The 26,320-nt window shown below is 40.8% G+C and overlaps 1 protein-coding gene across 6 annotated transcripts in view; it reads left to right on the plus strand.

Moving 5' to 3' along the window:
• The window catches only part of LOC106582863 (inositol 1,4,5-trisphosphate-gated calcium channel ITPR1), a 160,468-nt gene extending 134,372 nt beyond the window's left edge, over positions 1-26,096 (plus strand). For all 6 annotated transcript variants that reach the window (XM_014166417.3, XM_045705335.2, XM_045705336.2 and 3 more), the window contains 8 exons: positions 1-54; positions 140-329; positions 556-648; positions 2,334-2,482; positions 3,089-3,254; positions 11,988-12,148; positions 21,759-21,920; positions 23,661-26,096. The exon at positions 1-54 is cut by the window's left edge and continues 111 nt beyond it. In XM_014166417.3, the coding sequence (XP_014021892.2) occupies positions 1-54; positions 140-329; positions 556-648; positions 2,334-2,482; positions 3,089-3,254; positions 11,988-12,148; positions 21,759-21,920; positions 23,661-23,750 (1,065 nt within the window). In that variant the 3' untranslated portion in view covers positions 23,751-26,096. The remainder of the gene's footprint in view (positions 55-139; positions 330-555; positions 649-2,333; positions 2,483-3,088; positions 3,255-11,987; positions 12,149-21,758; positions 21,921-23,660) is intronic.
• The last annotated feature ends 224 nt before the right edge of the window (positions 26,097-26,320 follow it).

A 26,320-nucleotide genomic window follows, 5' to 3' on the forward strand; every position in this document is an offset into this window, starting at 1 on the left:
CTGATCATCTGTAGTCTGGGCGTTTTCGTCCATGTCTTCTTCTACAGTCTGCTTGTAAGAACTTGACTCACTCACTCACTCAATCACTCAGCCCCCCTGCTTCCCACTAAGCTGTGTTTTTCTCTTGTCTCTCCTGCAGCTCTTTGACCTGGTGTACAGGGAGGAGACGCTGCTGAATGTGATCAAGAGTGTGACCCGTAATGGCCGCTCCATCTTGCTGACAGCCGTGCTGGCTCTCATCCTGGTCTACCTCTTCTCCATCGTGGGCTATATCTTCTTCCAGGATGACTTTCTCCTTAACATTGACAGGATACCTAATAAAACACTTGGTAAGGTCAAAGAGCAGGCACTCCCTATGTAACTTAAAGTTCCCAAACAGAATGGCTTCCTCAGTCTATCCTCCCCACCCTGATTGTCACATTTAAAACTTGCATCAGGTTTCCTGCTGTAAATTAAGTCTGTAAGGCCTAATATGGTCCCTCGTTTGCAATAGACAATACTGAGCCAAAAAAGGCACAAAAGTTTCTCCTGACCCTATGTTTTCCTGTTTGGCAGAGAGTGGAGCCAGTATGGTGGGAGAGTTCCTATCAGCAGAAGTGTGTCGGAAGGACAGTGGGGAGAACTGCTCCGCGGAAGCTGTTGTGGATGGTATGTGCTCAAGAGAAAGGGAAATGTGTGTGCGCGGGCTTCTGCGTCCTCACAGACGCCTTAGTCTACCCTCCTCCAGAGGAGAAGCTTCCCATAGTTCCACTGAGCCGTAAATGTGTGCGGCCGGGCAGTCATGGGATTAGGCCTGGTTTAGGGAGGGGCATGAGTACTCAAGTACTCGAATGCCATCAAAACACCATCTTTAACCAGAAATCTTTTTTTCTTTTCAAATACTGTAGAACTATTTGTCAAATGTATTTCATAACTCTTGTCAAAGTTAAATGTGTCACATTGAGATAAGAGCGGGGTTAACTATCACATTACAACTTCTTTATTTAAGATTTTTAAATATTTAAAATTGAAAAATATAAATGGCAAATATTTGATGGCAAATGCTTCTGATTGGCTGTGGGGGGGCTGTTTCAAGCTCATAGCAAGAAGTGGGCACTATCAGCATGGCTGCCAAATAGTGTGAGGTTTCGAAGTATTTTGATCAAACTGATGAAAGTTGACCCATGTGCAATGCAAACTATGCAATATCAAGCTCTCCTATCACAGCACAGCTAGCTCCATGAGATATCATATGCACAAAGAAACCTTCAAAGAAGGGGGCCAAGCAGCATAAATCTCGCATCACTTCTTTTGCCACTGCAAAGCGCCGCTGTGATCCCTTACTTAACCTACCTTTTGCGTAGTCCTTTTGATTCCTAACATAAGCAAGCGGCACGGCTGAGGTTACTGCCTTTTTGAAGATTATGTTCCACGGTGTAATATAAACAGTTGATATTACGGTTTCAATAAATGTATCTTAAATTGCACCTTTTTTTTGTTGTCAATATATGTGAGGACATTTTGCAATTAGTATTTGTTATCTGTAATGGTTATGATAAATTAGGCTTTGTTGTGCACAGTTGGCATATAGATAAATGGCAGGTAGCCTAGCGGCTAGGAGAGCTGGGCCAATATCCAAAAGGTTGCTGTTTCAAATCCCTGAGCCTACTAGGTGAAGAATCTGTCTGTGCCCTTGAGCAAGACACCTAACCCTGGGCTAGGGGAAGCACACAGGGACTTAGGCCATGCCGTGTGTGTCTGCTGCTGGAGGACCAGGATCCAGAGGAAGGGGAGAAGAGGTCAGGGGTTAATTGCCATCAGGCACAGGGTAGGTTGACGGGTTCGCTCTGAGAGGGCGCAGGGGGCAGCTTGTTGGGATCCAGGCATTCTAACGGACCCTGTAAGAGTTCTTTAGAAAAATCTCCCAAATTAAAGACGACCTACATGCTGCCTTAATGTGCTCAGACAACCTTGTATGAACCTTGTCAGGCTCTGGGGAGTCTGGGTTCAAACCTCATGGAGGCCACCACCACCATCACCACCACCCAAATTAATGATGCTTGTCTGGTGACTTGTTGTTTTGTGAGAACAGTTTGGAAGGGTCACATCGGTATTGTCAGTGGTTCCTGTGCTGGGATGAGGCAGGCAGTGGAAGTTTCTTTTGAGTGAGATGTTTTGTTTGCACAACATTTTCCTAATTGACTAGTTATTGTTTTCTCCTCAAGACAGAATTTCCTATGAGGTCTTGTATATGAGAAATGCCGATTTGAGTTAGAGGATGTGGATTAAAAGGGTTTGTGGATCTGTTGTGGATATACTATGTGCAATACATGTCCCTGATGTCCCCTCTGTAGCTGCCATAGCCACCCAGCCGTCGGCGGTAGTGATCGAGGACAAGGAACGGTCATGTGACTCTCTGCTCATGTGTATTGTCACTGTCTTGAGTCACGGCCTGAGGAGTGGAGGTGGCGTGGGGGACGTCCTGCGGAAGCCATCCAAAGAGGTACGCAAATGCCCATGTTGAACACAACACCTAAGGCTGGTACAATTATCTTATAATTGTGTTACTGACAATTATGGACAATAACCGTGAACTAAAAATAATAATTGTCTTGTTACATAAATTTTAGGAGAAGTGGAGATTCAACTTTATATTGAAGTGGATATACTAGTTTACCCAATAGTAGTTTTTTATTTTTACACGAAGTGGGTAAAGTTGGTAATTGCTTTACGAGCAGAACGGCATGGAGAAGCTTAATTTCAAAAACTTCCAAGCGGTAAAAACCATTCATTTTTGAGACAGGGGTGTCACCAAAGCTGTGTTGTATTCGTATACTTGTTTTCAAAGATGCATTACAAGTTCAAAACATTTTTCAACAAAAATGACAAATATGACCGTAACCGTGGCCATTTGCATGACAAGTAATCGTTACCCAAAATTCCAGAATCGTCACAGCCCTAACAACACCAAACCATTTACATGTCCCACAGTTCCAGACTTGGGAAGAAACAAATACATTTTAGCTTCACTACAATCTCAATTATTGGAACAACAAATGTTCAGATGTGTATTATCAAACGTTTTTTCTGTCTTCTGTGTCTTTGGTAGGAGCCTCTGTTTGCTGGCAGGGTGATCTACGACCTGCTCTTCTTCTTCCTGGTCATCATCATCGTCCTCAACCTCATCTTCGGAGTCATCATCGACACCTTTGCCGACCTCAGGAGTGAAAAGCAAAAAAAAGAGGAAGTCCTGAAGACGACATGCTTTATCTGCGGTGAGCAGCCCTACCTGGACCTGGCTTGGCTCTTCTGGCCTGTGTCCAATGCTAGTGATCAGTGGGCTGATGCTCGGCCTGAGACTGTCTGTTAAGCTATCATGGTGGTAGCTACCATTTTGAGCTGGGGTTGGAATGACTAGTGGTTGTGGTCTGAAGAGTCGGAAGCAGTGCTATTTCAGAACAAGGTTTGCAGTGCAGTGCAGCGAGCGTTGGAGGAGGATGAACAGACATTGCAGATGAGTGGTCTCAACCTGCACTTTAAGTCTGTCTGAGGCTGTTAATGTTGCATGCCTCACAGCTGGCCTGTGGCAGAATGGGGGCTGTTTTGCTCAGCTCAACAGTGTAAACAACAGAACGCCTTCTCTTCCCAGAACCAGAATGGTTAGTCATGGCTGATGCGTAGGAGTAACTTCCTCCTGTTGCCAATGCAGATTCTTGACCATGTTGGTGTGCTGTGCAATGCAATGGCAATGTACGGATCACATCACCATACACAAGCTATTACAGTAGCCTTAGTTACTGTAGCCTATCCATTTTAAAACATTTTCCATTCCATGTTAGATATTGCAAGCCTGATTGTAACTGGTTGGTGTTACTATAGGATGATTCCAAGCCAGCGGGAGCAGAACATATATTTTTATATCTCTTAACAAGCTTTTTACATTTGAATCACAAACCATTTTTGGGGGGGAAATCATTATGAAATTGGCCGTCTTAGGCCCTTTTTAGACCTATACATACATGCCTCCTGTAAGACCCTTGTATCTGTGAACCGTACATGATACAGACATAAAACATCTTGGTACATTATACTCCTCATAGTGTTCTATCAAATATGGAGTATGTCTAGATTCTGAAATACAAATGTTCACATTAATTTATTCAACATAGAAAAAATATGAATATCTCAAAACTACCCTTTTTGATTTAGCTTATTTTTAGACATATTGTTTGTAACAATATACTCTTCAAACAAGTCAAATTTCCAGAGTGGTACTTTTATCATATGATTAATTTTATACATAGAAATTGACATTATAGGTCATTAACCAATCACAGCCAAATAATAATTGATCATACCATACAACATATAATGCTAAATTGGTCATACCTTCAGAATTAGCAGAGAGCTAATAGAGCCCAAACAATATGCGCTCTATTTTCGACTGCCGTTAAGCCAGCACAATGGTCAAACACACACTCATTTGCAATTGACCTGTTAAAGCCGGCGCTCTTTTATTTCCCTAGTGCCAGGATTGGTAATTTACCCATCTTAAATGAGCTCGCTTGTTTTGAGGTGTGAGGGTTGGAAATATCTGAAGTGTGTCCTTAAAAATGTGTGCCAATTTCAGGCAGCACTGGTGGGGATATTTAAGACCAACCAAAAGCTGGTTTTAGCAGGTAACACGGTTGGTGATGGCATGGATTTTGACAGCGGAAGCGCAGCCAATCCAGCCGTGATGCACATTGCCCATATACACATGGAACAAGAGTTGTAAACCTCGTATTTACAAACATAAAAAAACAAATGTTTTTTACCAGTTTCTTTCATTTGATTAAAAACCAAGCATAGCATAGCATTAAAAACCAACCCTCTCGATGAAGGCATTTTTTATTCGTCCTGCCAAATGCTTTCGCCAAGTAGTCAAGACTATCGATAAAGGGTTTGGCTCTTGAGACTGCTTTGAAATAAATCTTAATCACCTACGCTTGATTAAAATATCAAGTTTGGGAGCAGCAAAATAGTGAGTGGACGTCCTCTTTTTATCTATGTAGGCTATTGTACATTATTTTTGCCAGCTCCTGTTATTATTTTGGATGTGCGTTAAAAAAAACAAGTAGGCTATATTCCCATCATGAAACGAGAGATGAGATGATCCAGTGACACTCATATTAAGAAAAATGTGTTGTTTTCCATTTCATTTGATTAAAAAACAAGCCCTTATAGGCTACACTTACCCTACTATAACAAAAGCTGGTTCAACAGCAATGCATCTGGTATCTTTCTTATCCTGGCCATGCGTTAGCCAAGTAGCCTATCCATAAAAGGCTTCTAAATGGTCTACTGGTGAGGCTTTTGCCGTCATGCTTTTGCATTGTTCACTATTCACGTAGGCCTACCTGCAGTGCATCGGCTACTCCATTCATCTTGTATCATCCCCCTTTCCAAAAAGTGACTCTTGTCCGTTTACCAAAGATGCGCTTCTCCAAACATATTGAAATTAACGGCATATCAACGGTAGGCCTAGGCTATATCTTCCTTATTGAGAAAGTGCCTCACACATGATACACTTTACGGGAGCCAAGTATCTTTTATTTGAGAAGTGTGATGCGTAAGGCCTGTACTAGTTGAAGCCAATTACAACAATGTTGACTGTTAACACTCCAAACACATTCAGCATAGGGCCTCCTGAGTGGCGCAGTGGTCTAAGGCACTGCATCGCAGTGCTAGCTGTGCCACCAGAGATTTTGGGTTTGAGTCCAGGCTCTGTCGCAGCCGGCCGCAACCGGGAGACCCATGGGGCACAATTGGCCCAGCGTTGTCGGGGTTTGGTCGGCAAGGATGTCCTTGTCCCATCGTGTACTAGCAACTTCTGTGGTGGGCCAGGCGCAGTGCACACTGACATGGTCTCCAGGTGTTTCCTCCGACACATTGGTGCAGCTGGCTTCTGGGTTAAGTGGGCATTGTGTCAAGAGGAGGACGCACGGCTCTCGACTTTACCCTCTCCCGAGTCCGTACGGGAGTTTCAGCAATGAGACAAGACTGTAACTACTAATTGGATGCCACGAAATTGGGGAGAAAAAGGGATACATTTTAGTTTTTGTTTTCAATTATAAAAAAAAAAGACATTCAGCAAACACTGGATGATTTTGTTTTACTGTTGCTGTTACTCATTACTGTAGCCTATGCTATTTAATAAACCGTATCAATCCACAATGGACTAGGAAGAGAATATTCCATACCCCAAGCCGAATTGGAGTTGATGACAATGCAAATATCGTCAACAACCTACATAACTTGAGACTTTATATTCATCATCTCCAGCACCACCCCAACATCAACATATGTGACCCACCACTTGGATTCGGTCCTATGTAGCAAAATTTGAAATAGTGTTTTTTTACATTGGATAAAAGTAGAGACTCAGAGCTAGAAAATGGTATATCATACACTGCAGTTGAGGAACAATGAAAAGGTAACTCTGCTTCGAAAGTTGATAAACTTGTAACCCGACTTTTGAGAAAATGGCCCTTGAATGTTTTGGTATGCATACTGGAGAGCTCTTCTTTGTCTACACCCATTCAGCATCTTTCACACCCTCTTAAGCTTAAGCCCCACCCATCTCTTTTAAGGATTCACATGTGAGGCCATGTGCTAAACAGAGTGAGTATTGTAGTAAACAACCAAAGATTTCAAGACTAAAAGTGGTAAAAGCGGTAGCATACAATAAGGAAACTCAAGGTAAAAATACACTATCTAGTACTTGGCCGATATCCTAATCTGATTTTGGTGCAGGTCATGTTGTTCTTCACTTTACTATCTCTGGTGAACACACACACTATATCAAATACAATCTAAGTTTATTTGTCACATGCACAGGATACAGAAGTTATAAACGGTACAGTGAAGTGGTAACTTATATACACTACCGGTCAAAAGTTTTAGAACACCTACTCATTCAAAGGTTTTTCATTATTTTTACCATTTTCTACATTGTAGACATCAAAACTATGAAATAACACACATGGAATCATGTAGTAACCAAAAAAGTGTTAACCTGTTATGGCTAGGGGGCAGTATTTTCACGGCTGGATAAAAAACATACCCGATTTAATCTGGTTACTACTCCTGCCCAGTAACTAGAATATGCATATAATTAGAAAACACTCCAACGTTTCTAAAACTGTTTGAATGGTGTCTGTGAGTATAACAGAACTCAAATGGCAGGTCAAAACCTGAGAGATTCCTTTACAGGAAGTGGCCTGTCTGACCATTTCTTGAACTTCTTTGCCATCTCTATCTTTTACAAAGGATCTCTGCTCTAACGTGACACTTCCTACGTCTTCCATGGGCGCTCAGAGCCCGGGAAAAACCTGAATGTCGTCATCCCAGCCCCAGGCTGAAACACATTATCGCCTTTCTCAAGTGGCCGATCAAGGGACTGTGGGCTTAGGCGCGTGCCGTGGCCGCCCCCGTCTTTGTGATTTTTCCTCTGTTTGCTGAAAAGGAGATTCCCGGTCGGAATATTATCGCTTTTTTACGAGATAAATGGCATAAAAATTGATTTTAAACAGCGGTTGACATGCTTCGAAGTACGGTAATGGAATATTTATAAATTTTTTGTCACGAATTGCGCCATGCGCACGACCCTGATTTACCATTTCGGATAGTGTCTGGGACGCACGAACAAAACGCCGCTATTCGGATATAACGATGGATTATTTTGGACAAAACCAACATTTGTTATTGAAGTAGCAGTCCTGGGAGTGCATTCTGACGAAGACAACAAAAGGTAATCAAACTTTTATAATAGTAAATCTGATTTTGGTGAAGGCTAAACTTGCCGGGTGTCTAAATAGCTAGCCCGTGATGGCTGGGCTATGTACTTAGAATATTGAAAAATGTGCTTTCACCAAAAAGCTATTTTAAAATCGGGACATATCGAGTGCATAGAGGAGTTCTGTATCTATAATTCTTAAAAGAATTGTTATGCTTTTTGTGAACGTTTATCGTGAGTAATTTAGTAAATTGTTAGCAAATTCCCCGGAAGTTTGCGGGGGGTATGCTAGTTCTGAACGTCACATGCTAATGTAAAAAGCTGTTTTTTGATATAAATATGAACTTGATTGAACAAAACATGCATGTATTGTATAACATAATGTCCTAGGTGTGTCATCTGATGAAGATCATCAAAGGTTAGTGCTGCATTTAGCTGTCTTCTGGGTTTTTGTGACATTATATGCTAGCTTGAAAAATGGGTGTCTGATTATTTCTGGCTTGGTACTCTGCTGACATAATCTAATGTTTTGCTTTCGCTGTAAAGCCTTTTTGAAATCGGACAGTGTGGTTAGATAAAGGAGAGTCTTGTCTTTAAAATGCTGTGAAATAGTCATATGTTTGAAAAATTGAAGTTTTTGTATTTTTGAGGAATTTGTAATTCGCGCCACGCCTATCATTGGATATTGGAGCAGGTGTTCCGCTAGCGGAACGTCTAGATGTAAGAGGTTAAACAAATCAATATATGTTTTAGATTTTAGATTCTTCAAAGTAGCCACCCTTTGCCTTGATGACAGCTTTGCACACTTTAGGCTTCTCTCAACTAGCTTCATGAGGTAGTCATCTGGAATGCATTTCAATTAACAGGTGTGCCTTGTTAAAAGTTAATTTGTGGAATTTATTTCCTTAATGCCAATCAGTTGAGCCAATCAGTTGTGTTGTGACAAGGTAGGGGGGTATACAGAAGATAGCCCTATTTGGTAAAAGACCAAGTCCATATTATGGCAAGAACAGCTCAAATAAGCAAAGAGAAGCAACAGTCCATCATTACTTTTAAGACATGAAGGTCAGTCAAGAACTTTGAAAGTTTCTCCAAGTGCAGTAGCAAAAACCATCAAGTGCTATGATGAAACTGGCTCTCATGAGGGCTGCCACAGGAATGGAAGACCCAGAGTTACCTCTGCTGCAGAGGATAAATTCATTAGAGTTAGCAGCCTCATAATATGCAGCCCAAATAAATGCTTCATAGAGTTCAAGTAACATTCACATCTCAACATCAACTATTCAGACGAGACTGTGAATCAGTCCTTCATGGTCGAATTGCTGCAAAGAAACCACTACTAAAGGACACCAATAATAAGAAGAGACTTGCTTGGGCCAAGAAACACGAGTAATGGACATTAGACCTGTGAAAATGTGTCCTTTGGTCTGGAGTCCAAATGTGAGATTTTTGGTTCCAACCACCGTGTCTTTGTGAGACGCAGTGGTGGTGAACGGATGATCTCCGCATGTGTATTTCCCACCGTAAAGCATGGAGTAGGAGGTGTTATGGTGTGGGGGTACTTTAATGGTGACACTGTCTGGGATTTATTTAGAATTCAAGGCATACTTAACCAGCATGGCTACCACAGCATTCTGCAGCGATACGCCATCCCATCTGGTTTAGGCTTAGTGGGACTATCATTTCTTTTTCAACAGGACATTGACCCCACACACCTCCAGGCTATCTAAGCGCTATTTCACCAAGAAAGAGAGTGATGGAGTGCTGCATCAGAAGACCTGGCCTCCACAACCACCTCAACCAAATTGAGAAGTTTGGGATGATTTGGACCGCTGATGAAGGAAAAGCAGCCAACAAGTGCTCAGCATATGTGGGCACTCCTTCAAGACTGTTGGAAAAGCATTCCAGGCAAAGCTAGCTGATAGAATGCCAATATTGTACAAACTGTCATCAAGGCAAAGTGTGGCTATTTGAAGAATCTTTGTTAATACATTTTTGGTTACTACATGATTCCATATGTGTTATTTCATAGTGTTGATGTCTTCACTATTATTCTACAATGTAGAAAATAGTACAAATAAAGAAAAACCCTTGAATGAGTAGGTGTTCTAAAACTTTTGATCGGTAGTGTATTTGCATAGTAGCAATATCAAAAACAGAAAGTGTCCAAAATATATATATATATATTTTAAATATTTTATCATTATTAGATGACGCTTCCCCAGACACACTTGTCTAAATTAATGGGTCATGTGAAAGAAATGTCAAGACATGTACGCATGTTCATGAAGTACAATAGATGGCTGTAATCACCCCCAGACACACCTGGCTAACTTGATGGTCATGTAATCATCTGGCGAAGTGGAGTTTTTTGTTTAGACATCGCTAAACATTGAACCGGCATAATCCCAACTCATACTGCTACCAATACAAACTTATTGTCGTACAGTATCTGTGGTATGAATCTGCAGGTAGCTAAAGCTAACCAACTAGGTTCAATTTTAGCTAGCTAACATTAGGCGGTAACTAGCAATGCAAATGGATTTCTGATTCAAATAATATTACTACACAGATCATACACGTAACGTTAGCGTAACGTTAGCTAGTAAGCCAGCAAGCTAACGTTTGCTAGTTAGCTAACAGTAGGCTTTAACTAGCAATGAAAATTACTTTCTGACAAAATTAGAAATGTATAATTTCTGAAAATGTAGCTGGACTCTTACACGTATACATGGATGAACGCTTCACATCAGACGGGAACCATTTAACTTAATTTTGTTTGTAGCTTCATCTTGTTTGGCCAGCATTGTGTCAAGTCACTCCGGTTCACACTGACTGTGACGTGTGCAGAAAGTAGCCCATCACAACTTTTTCCAACTGATCTGTCAATAGCACCTGCTAAATTCAGGGCATCAATGTTGTTGAGAAAAGTACCAAAACTTTTGTAGTTCTCGATGGCTAACATTATATCTTTCAAGAAAGCCGTGGTAGAAAGGATTATCAACACATACTGAGCAGCTCACATTATAGACAGAAGCATGCTACATGGCAGACCAATCCAAAGTCATCTCCTGGCATGTCCAGCCCATCCATTATCTCAGCCAATCAATGGCTAGCAGGAAGGTTCCTGACTTTTTCCATGGCTAAACCAAATAGGCTCGTAATTTAACAATTGTATTCGTATTCACAAATGGAATACAAGTTTGTTATTAAGGCACAAGAAAGTTCACAGGAAGTTCACAGAAGGCATTTCTGCAAAGACATTCAAATGCCTCTCCTGTGAAGTAGTGACGTGTGACATACGCCTAGCCTCCTGAAATGGGTCACGTGAAAATGGCACGTTTCTATGTTTTGTAGTAAAAAAGATAAGAGGAAGATAAGTGTTTCCAATGACATCATCGGTGTGCATCATGTGATTTTAACCAATTATGAGTAGGCATTGCGTACTAATTGCCTACTAGTTGGTTGATAATGTCATTGGAAACGCTTATCTTCCTCTTATCCTTTTTACTACAAAACATAGAAATGCGCCATTTGCACATATGTTGATGTTTGGGTAGTGCTGGAGATGATGAATATGAAGTTACATTTTTTTAAATAGTTTCCTTTAAGCCATGAATTGATTGATTTGTGTGTTTTACAGATCATAGGGTCTTACAGGAGCCATGTATAGGTCTAAAAAGGGCCTAAAATGTACACTTTCATAATGATTTTCTCCAAAATGGTTTGTGATGCAAATGTAAAAAGCTTTTCAAACATCCTTCCTCCAGATGAAGATCCTATGTGAAAATTGCCAGAACAATCTGAGATACCGAAGATATTTTGAATCACCCTACTGTATATGCCATTTAGCAGACGCTTTTATGCAGAAAGCGACCTACAGTCATGTGTGCAAACATTGTATGTATAGGTGGCCCTGTAGGACAAAAGGGAATGTAAAAAACGAGCTTATGTGAGACATTGAGAACCTGTTGAGCGTTAAGTCCCTTGGCCTATTCTATTCTCCCTCTGAAATGCATTGTGTTCTTTTCTCCAATGACGCAACTTCCCCGTGCTATTGTTGTGCAGTCAGTCATTCCAACTAAGGTCATGACAATCACCAGACTCATAATGATTGACCCATTATTGCCACACATGCATTGTTTGTTTACAGATGAAGAATGCAGTAACTGCCATGCATTTGTGTCTGCACGTTTGACAATTTGTTTTTTGTATGTCCCCTCGTGTGCAGGCCTGGAAAGGGACAAGTTTGACAACAAGACAGTGACATTTGAAGAGCACATCAAGGTGGAGCACAACATGTGGCACTACCTGTTCTTCATAGTGCTGGTGAAGGTGAAGGACTCCACAGAGTATACAGGACCAGAGAGCTACGTCGCTGAGATGATCAGGGTACGACTAGACTACTACGCATAGTACCAGCCAGCTTATTACGAAGGAGATTCTTGATTATACACATCAAGAGGGGCAGGGATGTGGTCATAAATATATCTTGGAACAGGGAGTTTGCAGTTCTGCATGACTTCATCAGAGAGGCTCACATATCTGAGCTTTGATCAAATGTGTCTCCTGAGAATGCAGGTCAGCTCCTATACTAGATAAAGAAAGACATTTTGGCATGCAGTAAAATATCTCTGTCCCATGGTGAGAATACATCTAAAAACATCTTCAGAAATAGAAAACCACAAGCACCAACACAATGTAGACTTTTTAAAAGTCATCCTCCACCCTGTTTTACCGTGTTATACCCTGGTCCATCGATATCGCTCCTGTCTGGTTACGGCCAGGATGTAGCCTCATGATAGCTGCTGAACAGTGTGGGAAACCCCTCCCTCCCACAATGTCTGCTGTGTCTCCTATGCCAACCAGGCCTGAGGTTATTGCACCGAAGACCTAATGACCTACTCTTCCAACGGCATGGAGGCATCTCGAACACATACATTGACATTTAGACTGAAGAACTCCATGGGAAGTAGTTCATTCCTTGGTGTCTTTAGAATTGTTTAAAATATGTTGTTGTTCGATGAGTTTTGTTCAAATTTTGTTCTTAAATGTCAGTAGGGTATCCATTGCTTTTTAGTGATTTAATGGAGAATTATAACTGTCAAAGGAAAGCCCCTTCTTCAACAGTGGTAACTTTCCCGATGCAGTTGTGCTGGTGTTGGCTTCTGACACAGTTTTCTGAACAGGCACTATTTGGCCCAGTTCTGTCTCTCGGTTTGAGGTGCACTGCAAGGTCTTATGAGGAGTCATCTGATTTGGGATTAACTAACCCCCTCTTAGCTTTGGACCCTACTGAGCCAAACAGAGCTTGTCGGGGACACATTGTGGCCCAAAGGAGGATTTAAAGTGACCTCTGCTTGAGAGAGGGCACATGGTGTGTTAGAATCCACTGACCCGTCAACTCGAACAGTCAACCACAACTGGACTCATGCAACATGTTTGATCATGTGGGGCCTCCTGCTCTGGATTGGGAGCTAAATTAGGTGTCTGCAGCACGGCTCTCTGCAGAGCTCAGACATGGTAATTTACTGCAAGAAGCTGAGTTTAGAGAATTCACAGCTTAGATGTTAGCTCTCCAGCATCAGGAGGTTCATGCATGTCTGCATGCAGGCTCTGGGCTATCAATGGGTCAACACTTTTACCAAGAACTAAGTTAATAGCTCGTATGTGTGTATATGTGTGGATATACAGTTGAAGTCGGAAGTTTACATACACCTTAGCCAAATACATTTAAACTCAGTTTTTCACAATTCCTGACATTTAATCTTAGTAAAAATTCCCTGTCTTAGGTCAGTTAGGATCACCACGTTATTTTAAGAATGTGAAATGTCAGAATAATAGTAGGGAGAATAATTTATTTCAGCTTTTATTTCTTCACATTCCCAGAGGGTCAGAAGTTTACATACACTCAATTAGTATTTGGTAGCATTGCCTTTAAATTGTTTAACTTGGGTCAAACATTTCGGATAGCCTTCCACAAGCTTCCCACAATAAGTTGGGTGAATTTTGGCCCATTCCTCCTGACAGAGCTGGTGTAACTGAGTCAGGTTTGTAGGCCTCCTTGCTCGCACACGCTTTTTCAGTTCTGCCCACAAATTTTCTATAGGATTGAGGTCAAGGCTTTGTGATGGCCACTCCAATACCTTGACTTTGTTGTCCTTAAGCCATTTTCCCACAACTTTGGAAGTATACTTGGAGTCATTGTCCATTTGGAAGACCCATTTGTGACCAAGCTTTAACTTCCTGACTGATGTCTTGAGATGTTGCTTCAATATATCCACCAAATTTTCTGTCCTCATGAATCCATCTATTTTGTGAAGTGCACCAGGCCCTCCTGCAGCAAAGCACCCCCACAACATGATGCTGCCACCCCCGTGCTTCACGGTTGGGATGGTGTTCTTCGGCTTGCAAGCCTCCCCCTTTATCCTCCAAACATAACGATGGCCATTATGGCCAAACAATTCTATTTTTGTTTCATCAGACCAGAGGACATTTCTCCAAAAAGTATGATCTTTGTCCAAATGTGCAGTTGCAAACCTTTGTCTCGCTTTTTTATGGAGGTTTTGGAGCAGTGGCTTCTTCCTTGCTGAGCGGACTTTCAGGTTAAGTAGATATAATACTTGTTTTACTGTGGATATAGATACTTTTGTGTCCGTGTATAGGAGATGAGAAATAGAGTCAATCGCAGGACACCGAACTGAGTAAAACATACGTCTTTACTCTAGAAAAAGCTCATCATACAAAATCCACGCAGGGATAAAACAATAACGATAAACACAACGAACACGACCAACAGTAAAACAATAACGCACAAAACATCATGATAACCAGAGGGTTTAAATAGGGAAGTAATCATAACGAAATGGGAACCAGATGTGTACAATCAAGACATAACAAATGGACAAAGAAACATGGATCGGTGGTAGCTAGAAAGCCGGTGACGATGACCGCCCGAACAAGGAGAGGCACCAACTTCGGCGGAAGTCGTAACATTTTGTACCTGTTTCCTCCAGCATCTTCACAAGGTCCTTTGCTGTTGTTGGAATTGATTTGTACTTTCCACACCAAAGTACATTCATCTCTAGGAGACATAACGCGTCTCCTTCCTGAGCGGTATGACGGCTGCGTGGTCCCATGGTGTTTATACTTGGGTACTATTGTTTGTACAGATGAACGTGGTACCTTCAGGTGTTTGGAAATTGCTCCCAAGAATGAACCAGACTTGTGGAGGTCTACAATTTTTTTTCTGAGGTCTTGGCTGATTTCTTTTGATTTTCCCATGATGTCAAGCAAAGAGGCACTGAGTTTGAAGGTATGCCTTGGAATACATCCACAGGTACACCTCCAATTGACTCAAATGATGTCAATTAGCCTATCAGAAGCTTCTAAAGCCATGACATCATTTTCTGGAATTTTCCAAGCTATAGTTTGTTAACAAGACATTTGTGCAGTGGTTGAAAAACTAGTTTTAATGACTCCAACCTAAGTGTATGTAAACTTCCGACTTCAACTGTGTGTATGTATGTGTATATATGCTGAAAGAAAGCAAATGATTTTTGTCCATTTAAAATAACATCAAATTGATCAGAAATACAGTGTAGACATTGTTAAGGATGTAAATGACTATTGTAGCTGGAAACGGCTGATTTTTAATTGAATATCTACATAGGCGTCAGAGGCCCATTATCAGCAACCATCACTCCTGTGTTCCAATGGCACGTTGTGTTAGCTAATCCAAGTTGATCATTTTAAAAGGCTAATTGATCATCATAAAACCCTTTTACATTTACATTTTACATTTTAGTCATTTAGCAGACGCTCTTATCCAGAGCGACTTACAGTAGTGAATGCGTACATTTCATACATTTTCTTTTTTCCGTACTGGTCCCCCTTTTGCAATTATGTTAGCACAGCTGAAAACTGAAAACTGAAAACTGTCCGGATTAAAGAAGCAATAAAACTGGCCTTAGACTAGTTGAGTATCTGGAGCATCAGCATTTGTGGGTTCGATTACTGGCTCAAAATGACCAGAAACAAATAACTTTCTTCTGAAACTCGTCAGTCTATTCTTGTTCTAAGAAATGAAGGCTATTCCATGCGAGAAATTGCCAAGAAACTGAAGAACTCGTACAACGCTGTGTACTACTCGCTTCACAGAACAGCGCAAACTGTCTCTAACCAGAATAGAAAGGGGAGTGGGAGGCCCCGGTGCCCAACTGAGCAAGAGGACAAGAACATTAGAGAAACAAATGCCTCAACTGGCAGCTTCATTAAATAGTACCCGCAAAACACCAGTCTCAACGTCAACAGTGAAGAGGAGACTCCGGGATGCTAGCCTTCTAGGCTGGTGTTTTGCGGGTACTATTTAATGAAGCTGCCAGTTTAGGACTTGTGAGGCGTCTGTTACAGCCTTATTCGAAAATTGATTAAATAAAAACTGTTCTTCATCAATCTTCACACAATACCTCATAATGACGAAGCAAAAACAGGTTTTTAGACATTTTTGCACATTTATAAAAAATAAATTTAAAAAAAAAGCTTTTTTTACATAAGTATTCAGACCCTTTGCTATGAGACTCGAAATTGAGCACAGGTGCATCCTGTTTCCATTGATCATCCTAGAGATGTTTCTACAAATTGATTGGAGTCCAGCTGAGGTAAATTCAATTGATTGGACATGATTTAGAAAGGCACACACCTGTCTATATAAGGTCCCACAGTTGACAGTGCATGTCAGAGCAAAAACTCAGCCATCAGGTCTAAGGAATTGTCCGTAGAGCTCAGAGACAGTGATTACAGCTTTGAGTCTTCTTGGGTATGACACTACAAGCTTGGCACAACTGTACTTGGGGAGTTTCTCCCATTCTCCTCTGCAGAACCTCTCAGCTCTGTCTGGTTGGATGGGGAGCATCGCTGCACAGCTATTTTCAGGTCTCTCCAGAGATGAGATGTTCGATCGGATTAAAGTCTGGGCTCTGGCTGAGCCACTCAAGGACATTCAGAGACTTGTCCCGAAGCCACTCCTGCGTTGCCTTGGCTGTGTGCTTAGGGTCGTTGTCCTGTTGGAAGGTGAACCTTCGCCCCAGTCTGAGGTCCTGAGCACTCTCAAGCAGGTTTTCATCAATCTCTTTGTACTTTGCTCTTTTCATCTTTCCCTTGATCCTGACTAGTCTCCCAGTCCCTGCCACTGAAAAACATCACCACCGTATGCTGCTGCCACCACCATGCCAGGTTTCCTCCAGACATGACGCTTGGCATTCAGGCCAAAGAGTTCAATCTTGATTTCATCAGACCAGAGAATCTTGTTTCTCATGGTCTGAGAGTCCTTTAGGTGACTTTTAGCAAATTCCAAGCGAGCTGTCATGTGTCTTTTAACTGAGATGTGGCTTCTGTCTGGAAACTGGCCGGATTGGTGGAGTGCTGCAGAGATGGTTGTCCATCTGGAAGGTTCTCGAATCTCCACAGAGGAACTCTGGAGTTTTGTTAGAGTGACCATCGGGTTCTTGGTCACCTTCCAGACCAAGGCCCTTCTTCCCCAATTGCTCAGTTTGGCCGGGCGACCAGGTTTAGGAAGAGTCTTGTTGATTCCAAACTTCTTCCATTTTAAGAATGATGGAGGTCATTGTGTTCTTGGGGACCTTCAGTGCTACAGAAATTGTTTAGTACCCTCCCCAGATCTGTGCCTCGACACAATCCTGCCTTGGAGCTCTATGGACAATTTCTTCCACCTCATGGCTTGGTTTATGTTCTGACATGAACTGTCAACTGTGGGACCTTATATAGACAGGTGTGTGCCTTTACAAATCATATCAAATCAGTTGAATATACCACAGGTGGACTCCAATCAAGTTGTAGAAACATCTCAAGAATGATCAATGGAAACAGGATGCACCTTAGCTCAATTTCGAGTCTCATAGCAAAGGGTCTGAATACTTATGTAAATGTGATATTTCCGTTTTTTATTTTACATGAATTCGCAAACAAAATTGAAAACCTGTTTTTGGTTTCTCATTATTCGGTATTGTATGTAGATTGATGAGACAAAACAAACAATTTAATACATTTTAGAATAAGGCTGTAACGTAACAAAATATGGAAAAAGTCAAGGGGTCTGAATACTTTCTGAATGCATTGCATGTAAAATGTATATGCAAAATGTGTTTATGTTCATAAGAAAGCTGTTAAAAAGGAAAGTTATTTTTGACCTCCGAAGAGGGGGATGGGTTAATAAAAGAAAATAAATGTTTGAGCTTTTAGAATCTGAGAAGTGGAGGAATCGGTCACATTAGTTATCGTCCTATGATGTCACAACAACACAGGAGATCTTTCTTCTTCATTTGACATGGTAGGGGAAACGGCTCCCTATGTTGGTGTAATAGGGTTAATAGTGTATAATAGTTCTATTGATACATTTCCCCTTCTTTCTCCCCTGGTTACCCTAACAACCATGACAGTGTCTCATGATGATGCTGTCTGAAGTGGTGAAGACACCTCATATGCACAGAGGGGATTTAAGAGATCAGGGGGTGTAGATAGAAGTCTGACAAGTCTGACAATGACTGGGACTGACGTCAATTGCAGAAAGCCTTGGCTGAAGTGTCGGGTTGAAGGCTTACATTTATATTGCTTGACTTGGGTACGCCAGAATCTGTTGCCCTCATTATTATTGCGGCCCATGCTCGCTGCTCCGAGATGCATCCACATCGTGATTTGAACTTTGAATCGCATTGATAAGAGAATGCTTTAGGCATTCCAGAAGGGGAGTGAGAAGGAGTTTTCCCATTGTGTTTTGCACATTGTTTCTATTTGTTTGTTAGGCCTATTTTGAAATGTGATCTGTTGCTTTAATTTGCGTGGAAGAGTAGTAGATGTGGTGGGTTGTCAGTATGTCAGGTGGCCTGTGGCTTGCCTGTGACGTTTCTGTTGCTGTCAAAACCACACAGCATCCTGTTTCTCTGTCATGGCCCTTGTGGTTGTAATAATGGAAAATGAATTTCTGTCATTTCCATTGAGCTACTGTGAAGATTAATTTAATGTCAGCGGTGACAGCGGTCTGAGACTTACTGGAAGTGTTTTCACTTGTAAACACTGAGAGAGGAAAAGGGGTTTTGGGGGGCCGGGCTGTCAAACTGACTCTTGACACAGACGGCAAAGGGCAGGATGATCAATCTTGCTGTACTTCACGCCTCTGCCCCTCTCTCATCCAAGATAAGCCTGGCACTTTGATTACAAATTGATTTCAGACAAATAATGTTGACACGATTTTACTTATGTTGTTATGTCTGAGCTATACAGTCTTGTTCTTGAAGGGTCTGTTTCTACATTCAGCAGTACACTAGCAGAGCAATCTAGTATACTGTGTCGGTGCATTTCAAGTCTATTATAGTAGGTAGATGTCCAATACAGAGTACGCATGTACATGATCACATGTGGGAAAGCAGCATTATGCTGCGGAGGGGGGTTGAGCATGCACACAGCTCTTCTTTCCTCATTTCAGAATGAGTCTCTGTGTGATTCCCCTGTCCTGCTGTTTGTCTGACCTAGGACTAGCCTGTGGCTCATGCAGCCGCCACTCTCGCCCCCGCATCTCAGACTACACCACTGAAACCAAGGGACTTTTCCAGCCATGCAGCTGTTCTCACATTAGGCGACAGTGCAGGTGCTACCTAGCACGCTCCTGTTCAAGCACACAATCTACTGTTCGGTCTGTAGTTAAGCTAACTGTAATGCTACTTTGTAGGGTCTGGGAGTGCACATGCATGTACATGTAGCTAAAGGAGGGACTGTTTTTTAATGGTGTGCGTCTACCAACGTGTGTTTTTGTTGAAGGGAACTCCAGACAGACCTGTTCACACAGCCTCCGTTTGTTTGAGGGCAGGTTCAGACAGTGCACAATAACATTGGTATGTAGTGGCCCAGTGCTGGAGGAGATGGAGGGGTGACAGAATGTGCTCAGAGTGGCCCTTTGCTGCTCGCCTGGATGAACGCAGCGACCCTTTCACTGGCTCCAGGCTCTGAAGTGACTGGCCGTCACAATTACTGTATTCTCCACGCGTAAACGTTTGTGCACTAGGTGCACTGGGCATGCCTTGTACAGTACGTTTTCCCTTTTCTTTTTTTAGATGCCATCAGTTTAGTCATGTGATTCCACTCGGGTAGAGCACGTTAGCATAAGAAATGAATTGAGAGGTATTGACTGATTGATAGCTGTGGTGTTTTGATGTGTACTGTAGGCTACACACCAAGGAGAAGCGTGGAAACTTTTTACAAATGAGGAAAGAGGCAAAGAGTTGTTATAAATCACTGTGGATGACTTGAGATGTTTTCTTACCTCAACTATTTAGATGTGAAACTAATCAGTGGTAGTATATGGAAAATTCAGGCAATTCTCATTTTGTCACTTTAGGGGTGTGTTGTGTTAAACTCCACATTGCCACCAAAGAGGAAGTTTGCATGCAACAATATACCACAATAATGAAATGGGGAACTCAGCCCTATATTGCTAGTTAAGTCTGAGTAAATGTTCCTCTATTCGGCCCTCACACATCCAACCTGACTGTGTTATTGTATAATTAGACCATCATTTGTTTTAAAGGAAGTTGTCTCGGTAAGTCTGAACTCCCTGGTATGGAAAGTCCCCAACATTAATTCTATTACATTTTATTATAGGCTTGATAAGTGCACAAAGACAGATAGCCAGACAAAGAGGGATTGAGAGAAACACAAGTCAAAGAGGCATCTGTTTGCCAAGTGGAGCCTTAGCTAGCTAATATATTTGATGTCATTCTGACTTACCCTAATGTGTAAGGCTTTGTCAAAGAAAATCAAAGGGTCTTAGCATGTTATTCGTGAAATTTGATGAAATAAGTGTTCACCCGAAATGTAATTACACTGAACAAAAATATGAATGCAACATGTAAAGTGTTGGTCCCATGTTTTCATGAGCTGAAATGATCCCACAAATTTTCCATACACACAAAAAGCTTATTTCTCGTCAATTGTTTTTACAAATTTGGCTACATACCTGTTAGTGAGCAGTTCTCCTTTGCAAACATAATCCATCCACCTGACAGGTGTGGCATATCAACAAGCTGTTTCAACAGCATTATCATTACACAGGTGCCCCTTGTGCTGGGGACAATAAAAGCCCACTCTAAAATGTCCAACACAGTGCCACAGATTTGAGAGAGTGTGTAATTGGCATGCTGACTGCAGGAATGTCCACCAGAGCTGTTGCCAGAGAATTTAATGTTAATTTCTCTACCATAAGCCGCTTCCAATGTCGTTTTAGATCATTTGGCAGTACGTCCAACCGGCCTCACAAACGCCGACCACGCATATGGCGTCGTGTGGGCGAGCGGTTTGCTGAGTCAACTTTGTGAACAGAGTGCCCCATGGTGGCGGTGGGGTTACGGTATGGGCAGGCATAAGTTACAGACAACGGACACAATTTAATTTAATCGATGGGTATTTGAGTGCACAGAAATACCGTGACAATATCCTGAGGCCTATTGTGAGGCCAATTTTTTTGTTTTTTAAAGGTATATGTGAACAACAGATGCACATCTGTATTCCCAGTCATGTGAAATCCATAGACTAGTGCCGAATGCATTTATTTCAATTGACTGATTTCCTCATATGAACTGTAACTCAGTAAAATCTTTGAAATTGTTGCGTGTTGTGTTTTATATTTTTGTTTGGTATACATTAACTGAATGACAAAATGTGATGAAAATATTTTTTTTAATTCCCTGAGCAAGCAAATTGTAAAGATATTTGATTGATGTTTAAATGAAAGGTTATTTGATATATTCTGGACAGTATGCTAACACTTTACAATATTTACTTTTTCAAACTGTATGGACCCAGTAAAGTGTTACCAAATATTTTCTATACATTCTTTTCTAATCATGATTAGAGACCAAAATTGAAATGTATTATGCTACAACAAATGTTCTAGTCATGCTCAAATAAAATCTCTTCTCCCTCTGGTCACCAGGAGCACAACCTTGACTGGTTTCCACGGATGCGGGCCATGTCTCTGGTCTGTAGCGATGCGGACGGGGAGCAAAATGAAATCAGGAGCCTACAGGAGAAACTGGAGTCTACCATGAAGCTAGTCTCCAACCTCTCTGGACAACTGACTGAGCTCAAGGAGCAGGTGAGTCGACCCTTTTGCCTGTGACTAGATGATGGTCTGTATAGATATTGCTATGAAAATATTACATTATTTTGATATTTTTCCATATATTTTGTGTAGCTTTTGATCTGTTTGATAGCAACTCTTTGCCTTGTAGGTGTAGAGCTTACTAAAATCAGAAGGCAATGACTCATAGTTCACAATGCTGCAACTCATGTGGCCTTCAACCTGATCTGATTTACGTCATTAAGCAAGGATTAGTTCCATAATGACTTAGCTCATACTGTATTGTGGGCATCCTACTTTAAATGCAGTAATTATATTTATGTACATTCATCTGGTAAACTTTATATGCCCGTGGTCAGATTACAGTAAATTGGCAAGATGATAATGATGCTCTTAACACCTCTTATTTCCTATTAACATATCAAACATATTATTATAATGACAATGATTATAATGACAATGACTATCATTTAATTATACAACCTTTATTAGTTGTGTTCGGATCAAGAAAACGTTACTGGTCATAAATCATTTCATCGATCTCGGCATACTGTTTCTTGTAAACAAAGTAGTATTTGGGTCTATCAATAAAATTAGAAGTGTCTATGAGGAAGTGGGTGTTATTTAGACACTGACCCAGACAGAAGGAAATGGTTGTTGTGTGGCTAAAAGGTTTGGATGAGGGCACAAAAAACATTTTCTCTTGATTATTCATTACTAAATATCTCCATAAATACATGTTCGGATCTGAATTGGTAGATGTCTACTTGGCTTTTGCCCGTTCTTTCACACGTACACAAACATGGACCAAAATATTAAAATGAACTTTTGGAGTTTAGTTGACAGACAAATTCAGACTAAACTGTGCTTTTTACATTGGACTGTTTCAGTCTTATTTTCCCAGAAGTTGCCTTCAGTGCCTCCTCTCCCCTCCCTTGCCTGTAAGAGTCTTAAGCATGCTCCATGGCACTGAAAAGTGGCACAAACAAGAAAATGGTTTCAAAAACAACTGGCCCAGACAAGAGCTCCATCTGTTACATAATTCCAACGAAAATTGATTTAATTCGTTTTCTGTGGCACAAATAAAGAGTCGCATTCTACTGTAACTGAGTTTAGCCAGTGGCCACCCCCACAGCTCTCTCACAAACTTTAATGCTGCTCTTTCTAGCACTTCCCAACATCTAATAATTAATTCCTTTATAACGCTCATCTCATGACCAACAGCGTTTGTGAGGGTATTTGTATTGCCTTTGCCATTGTATGTTTGCAATATTAAGATTGCGAAATCTTTTTTAGGAAACTTGTTTTGTTTGTTTTAATACTTCAGTGTATTTAAAACTGATGTTGTCCCTAGTGCCATGAAAGCCAACATCTTTCATTATCTCTCATGAGCCTGACTTGAAAGTAAAAAATTATTTTACTGGGGTTTCACTGCTGGTTGTTTGCTTACTGTGGTTTACATGTTGTTAGACAAGATGACATTCTGAAAGGGTAGAAGGATACGTTTCAGATGAAACACTGAAACCCTCCCGTTAAACTCAAAAGATTTCACTTCATTGCTGTGCAGCATTTGCAGGCACGGACAGTTTTTACTTTATCTGAAAAAGAAACTTAGCATCAGCTTATTTGGAGGTAAGTGTCAGACACCGACAATCTTTAACCCAGCAGTAGATGTGACAGAGCAGCGGAGGTACAGATACAGAAAACTAGAGTTGAGCAAATAACCCAGCTCCTGTCCCGTGTGTTGTCCTCTAGATGACAGAGCAAAGGAAGCAGAAACAGAGAATTGGACTGTTGGGTCATCCTCAGCATCCTCAACACGCCAACCCCCAGCAACCTGCGTGAGGCTGAGGATCCCCCCAACCCATCCACAAGACCCAGGAAGACCCACTTCTACTCCTGCTTTGTGTTTGCATAGAGAACAGAGTGCAGAATCTTCACTTAGTGGTCCCTCCCACCTTCATACTGTAGCTACCCGAGTGTGAGTGTGAAGTGTAACAGTAGGGAATACACTGACATAGCTAGTCATATAATTGTGATGTGTAGGTTCGCCCACAAAGGTATAACTCCAACAAGAACACTCACCACACCCAGACACCCCATCTTTTTCCCAGGCCATTTGGGATTGGTGCCAAATGTTTTCTATGTAGAAACGAAAGTGAATTCCCATTACATGGCCTTTACTGGGTGAACTTGAAATACAGCAGCGCTGTACCGGACACAGGAATAGGTAGTCCAACGTGAAGATGGCACTGAGAGACATGGAAAGAAACATCTTTTTGTATATACTACTGGTATAGCAAGCAGTATTTAATGTCTTATTTTTGTATTTTGTGCAATATCACTACTTAAATATGCAACCACCTCATTGGTGTATGAATTTAAGTTGTTCTTTAAGTCATGCCTTATTTAATAGGGACAGAAAACATTTTCAAATGGGAGCTTTATTTTTTATTATTTTTGCTTCAAATTAAATAGGGACCTGTTGTTAGACTTCACATATGGAAATTCTTCCATGTAGAATAGCAGTTGGTTGGACAGATGAAGTTACATGCGTTGTTCTGGCTTTTCTGACTTTACTTGTTTTATTTCTTTCAGAATGTTTCATAAAAAGTATTTAATACGCTTAATAGAGATATAGTATTGTCTGAGAGCAAGTATAGGTCGTGTTTTCGGCTTCCTTTCTGCAAATAAGAATGTGTCCTACCATGTACTATTTTATGATATTTGCTTTCTTATTAAACTGGGGTAGTGGGAGGTGTTAGGACATTTCATCCAAACAAATGTAATATGTTAAAATATGACCAAGCTGTCATGATTTGTTAATCTTTCCACATTTTATTGCACTAAATATTATTAGCATCTATCGTCCAGGTTTGTCATGTTTTAAATATACACCTATCATATGTGCCATTTGTCCCTTTAAGACGTATATTTGGCTACTGATTACCTACTTGTGACAAAGTCATTGTGTTTTTCATTGTTTTTACGTTCAGCACAGCTGTTGAGTTCTCAGTTTTGCTGTTTAATACTTTGTTCAACTCATTTCAGTTTTTTTTTACATTGTCGCTTAAGCCATTGTTGTTGTATAGGGACCTACGTTTTCAGAAAGGTAATATGGAATTTAAAGCGGTGTTACTGGAAATGAATGTTCAAAGGACTAATTTAAAATAGTTAAGTACTGTCAGAATTGTAAAATAATGTAGAATTATTTAATAAAATATACAGTATGTAATTCTCCTTTATATCCACCATTGAATCTTGTCACTACACAGTAGGCTACTGGGCTACTATATAGGAAATGTTGTGGTTGAGATAAATCACAGATGCTGCCTACATCTGCTTTTAATTCATGAGGCCTATAGGCATTCTATACATTTTACAGTGACTCAATTCTGTATAGGAAGTGTACTCTGTTTAACCTCAAGTTACAGCGTAATGGGTTTATTTGCATGGTTCGTTTCTATCTGTGGGTGGAACTACTTTGAAATGTTCTATACAACTAGCAAGTCAGCTTTGTAGTTAGCAGAGAGCCCAACGGCCTTCAAACTTTTCACAATGAAAAAATGTTTTTTTTGTATTTTTTGAGGTGAATATTATGGATCTCATTATTGAATTTGTAAATATGTGTCCATATATACACATCTGGCCAGTGTCTTGAAGAGGTATTGACTTTAGCTTGATAATCAGTTACTTTGTATCAAATGTTGAAGGAAAGCTGTATTCCAGTTTTGTAGTCCCATTGCAAAATCCAGCTGCAAAGGTCATCATTTCCCCCCAGGTTTTTCACCTACTTCTACAGTGTCTGCTTTTGTTATAGAAAATATTACTTAATTTGTATTCAACTCTTTGTAAGTATTGTCACAAATATTGAGGCATTTATACACAGTATAGAGTTCTAGTCAAATACTGGCAACCTTGCACTTTTTCAAGGGAGGTCAATGGAGCAGAATGTTCTGTTTTTTCTAAACTGGTTGTATGGCTACTTTTAACCCTGTAGGCACCTGCAATTTACCACAGGTGAGATAGATTACACATTAACGAGAATCACTTGCCTCTAACCAAATTAATTAGAATTGTGAATAATGTAGTCTAGTCCATTTTTGTGAAAGATCTTAATTTCAGTTTAGATTTTATTTTCTTGTTGGTCCTGTGCAGTTGTAAATCAAACAAATACACATGTGAACACAATGTTTTCACCTTTTTTCTTTCTTAATTTAAAAATATATATAAATTGTCAATTGTGCCAGGCTGGTGCATAGACGAGCACAAATCAAAACAGAAAGTGTTGTAGAGTCATATCATCCTCGCTGGGTGAAATGTAGCTATTCAGAGAAACGGAGTATGTTAAATGAAAGATAAATGGACTAGTGCGTGTCTGTAGACTCAAACATAAACAAGTTTACAGAATAGCC

Source organism: Salmo salar, chromosome 22 (genome assembly GCF_965601325.2).
Source record: "Salmo salar chromosome 22, fSalSal1, whole genome shotgun sequence".
Classification (NCBI taxonomy): domain Eukaryota; kingdom Metazoa; phylum Chordata; class Actinopteri; order Salmoniformes; family Salmonidae; genus Salmo; species Salmo salar.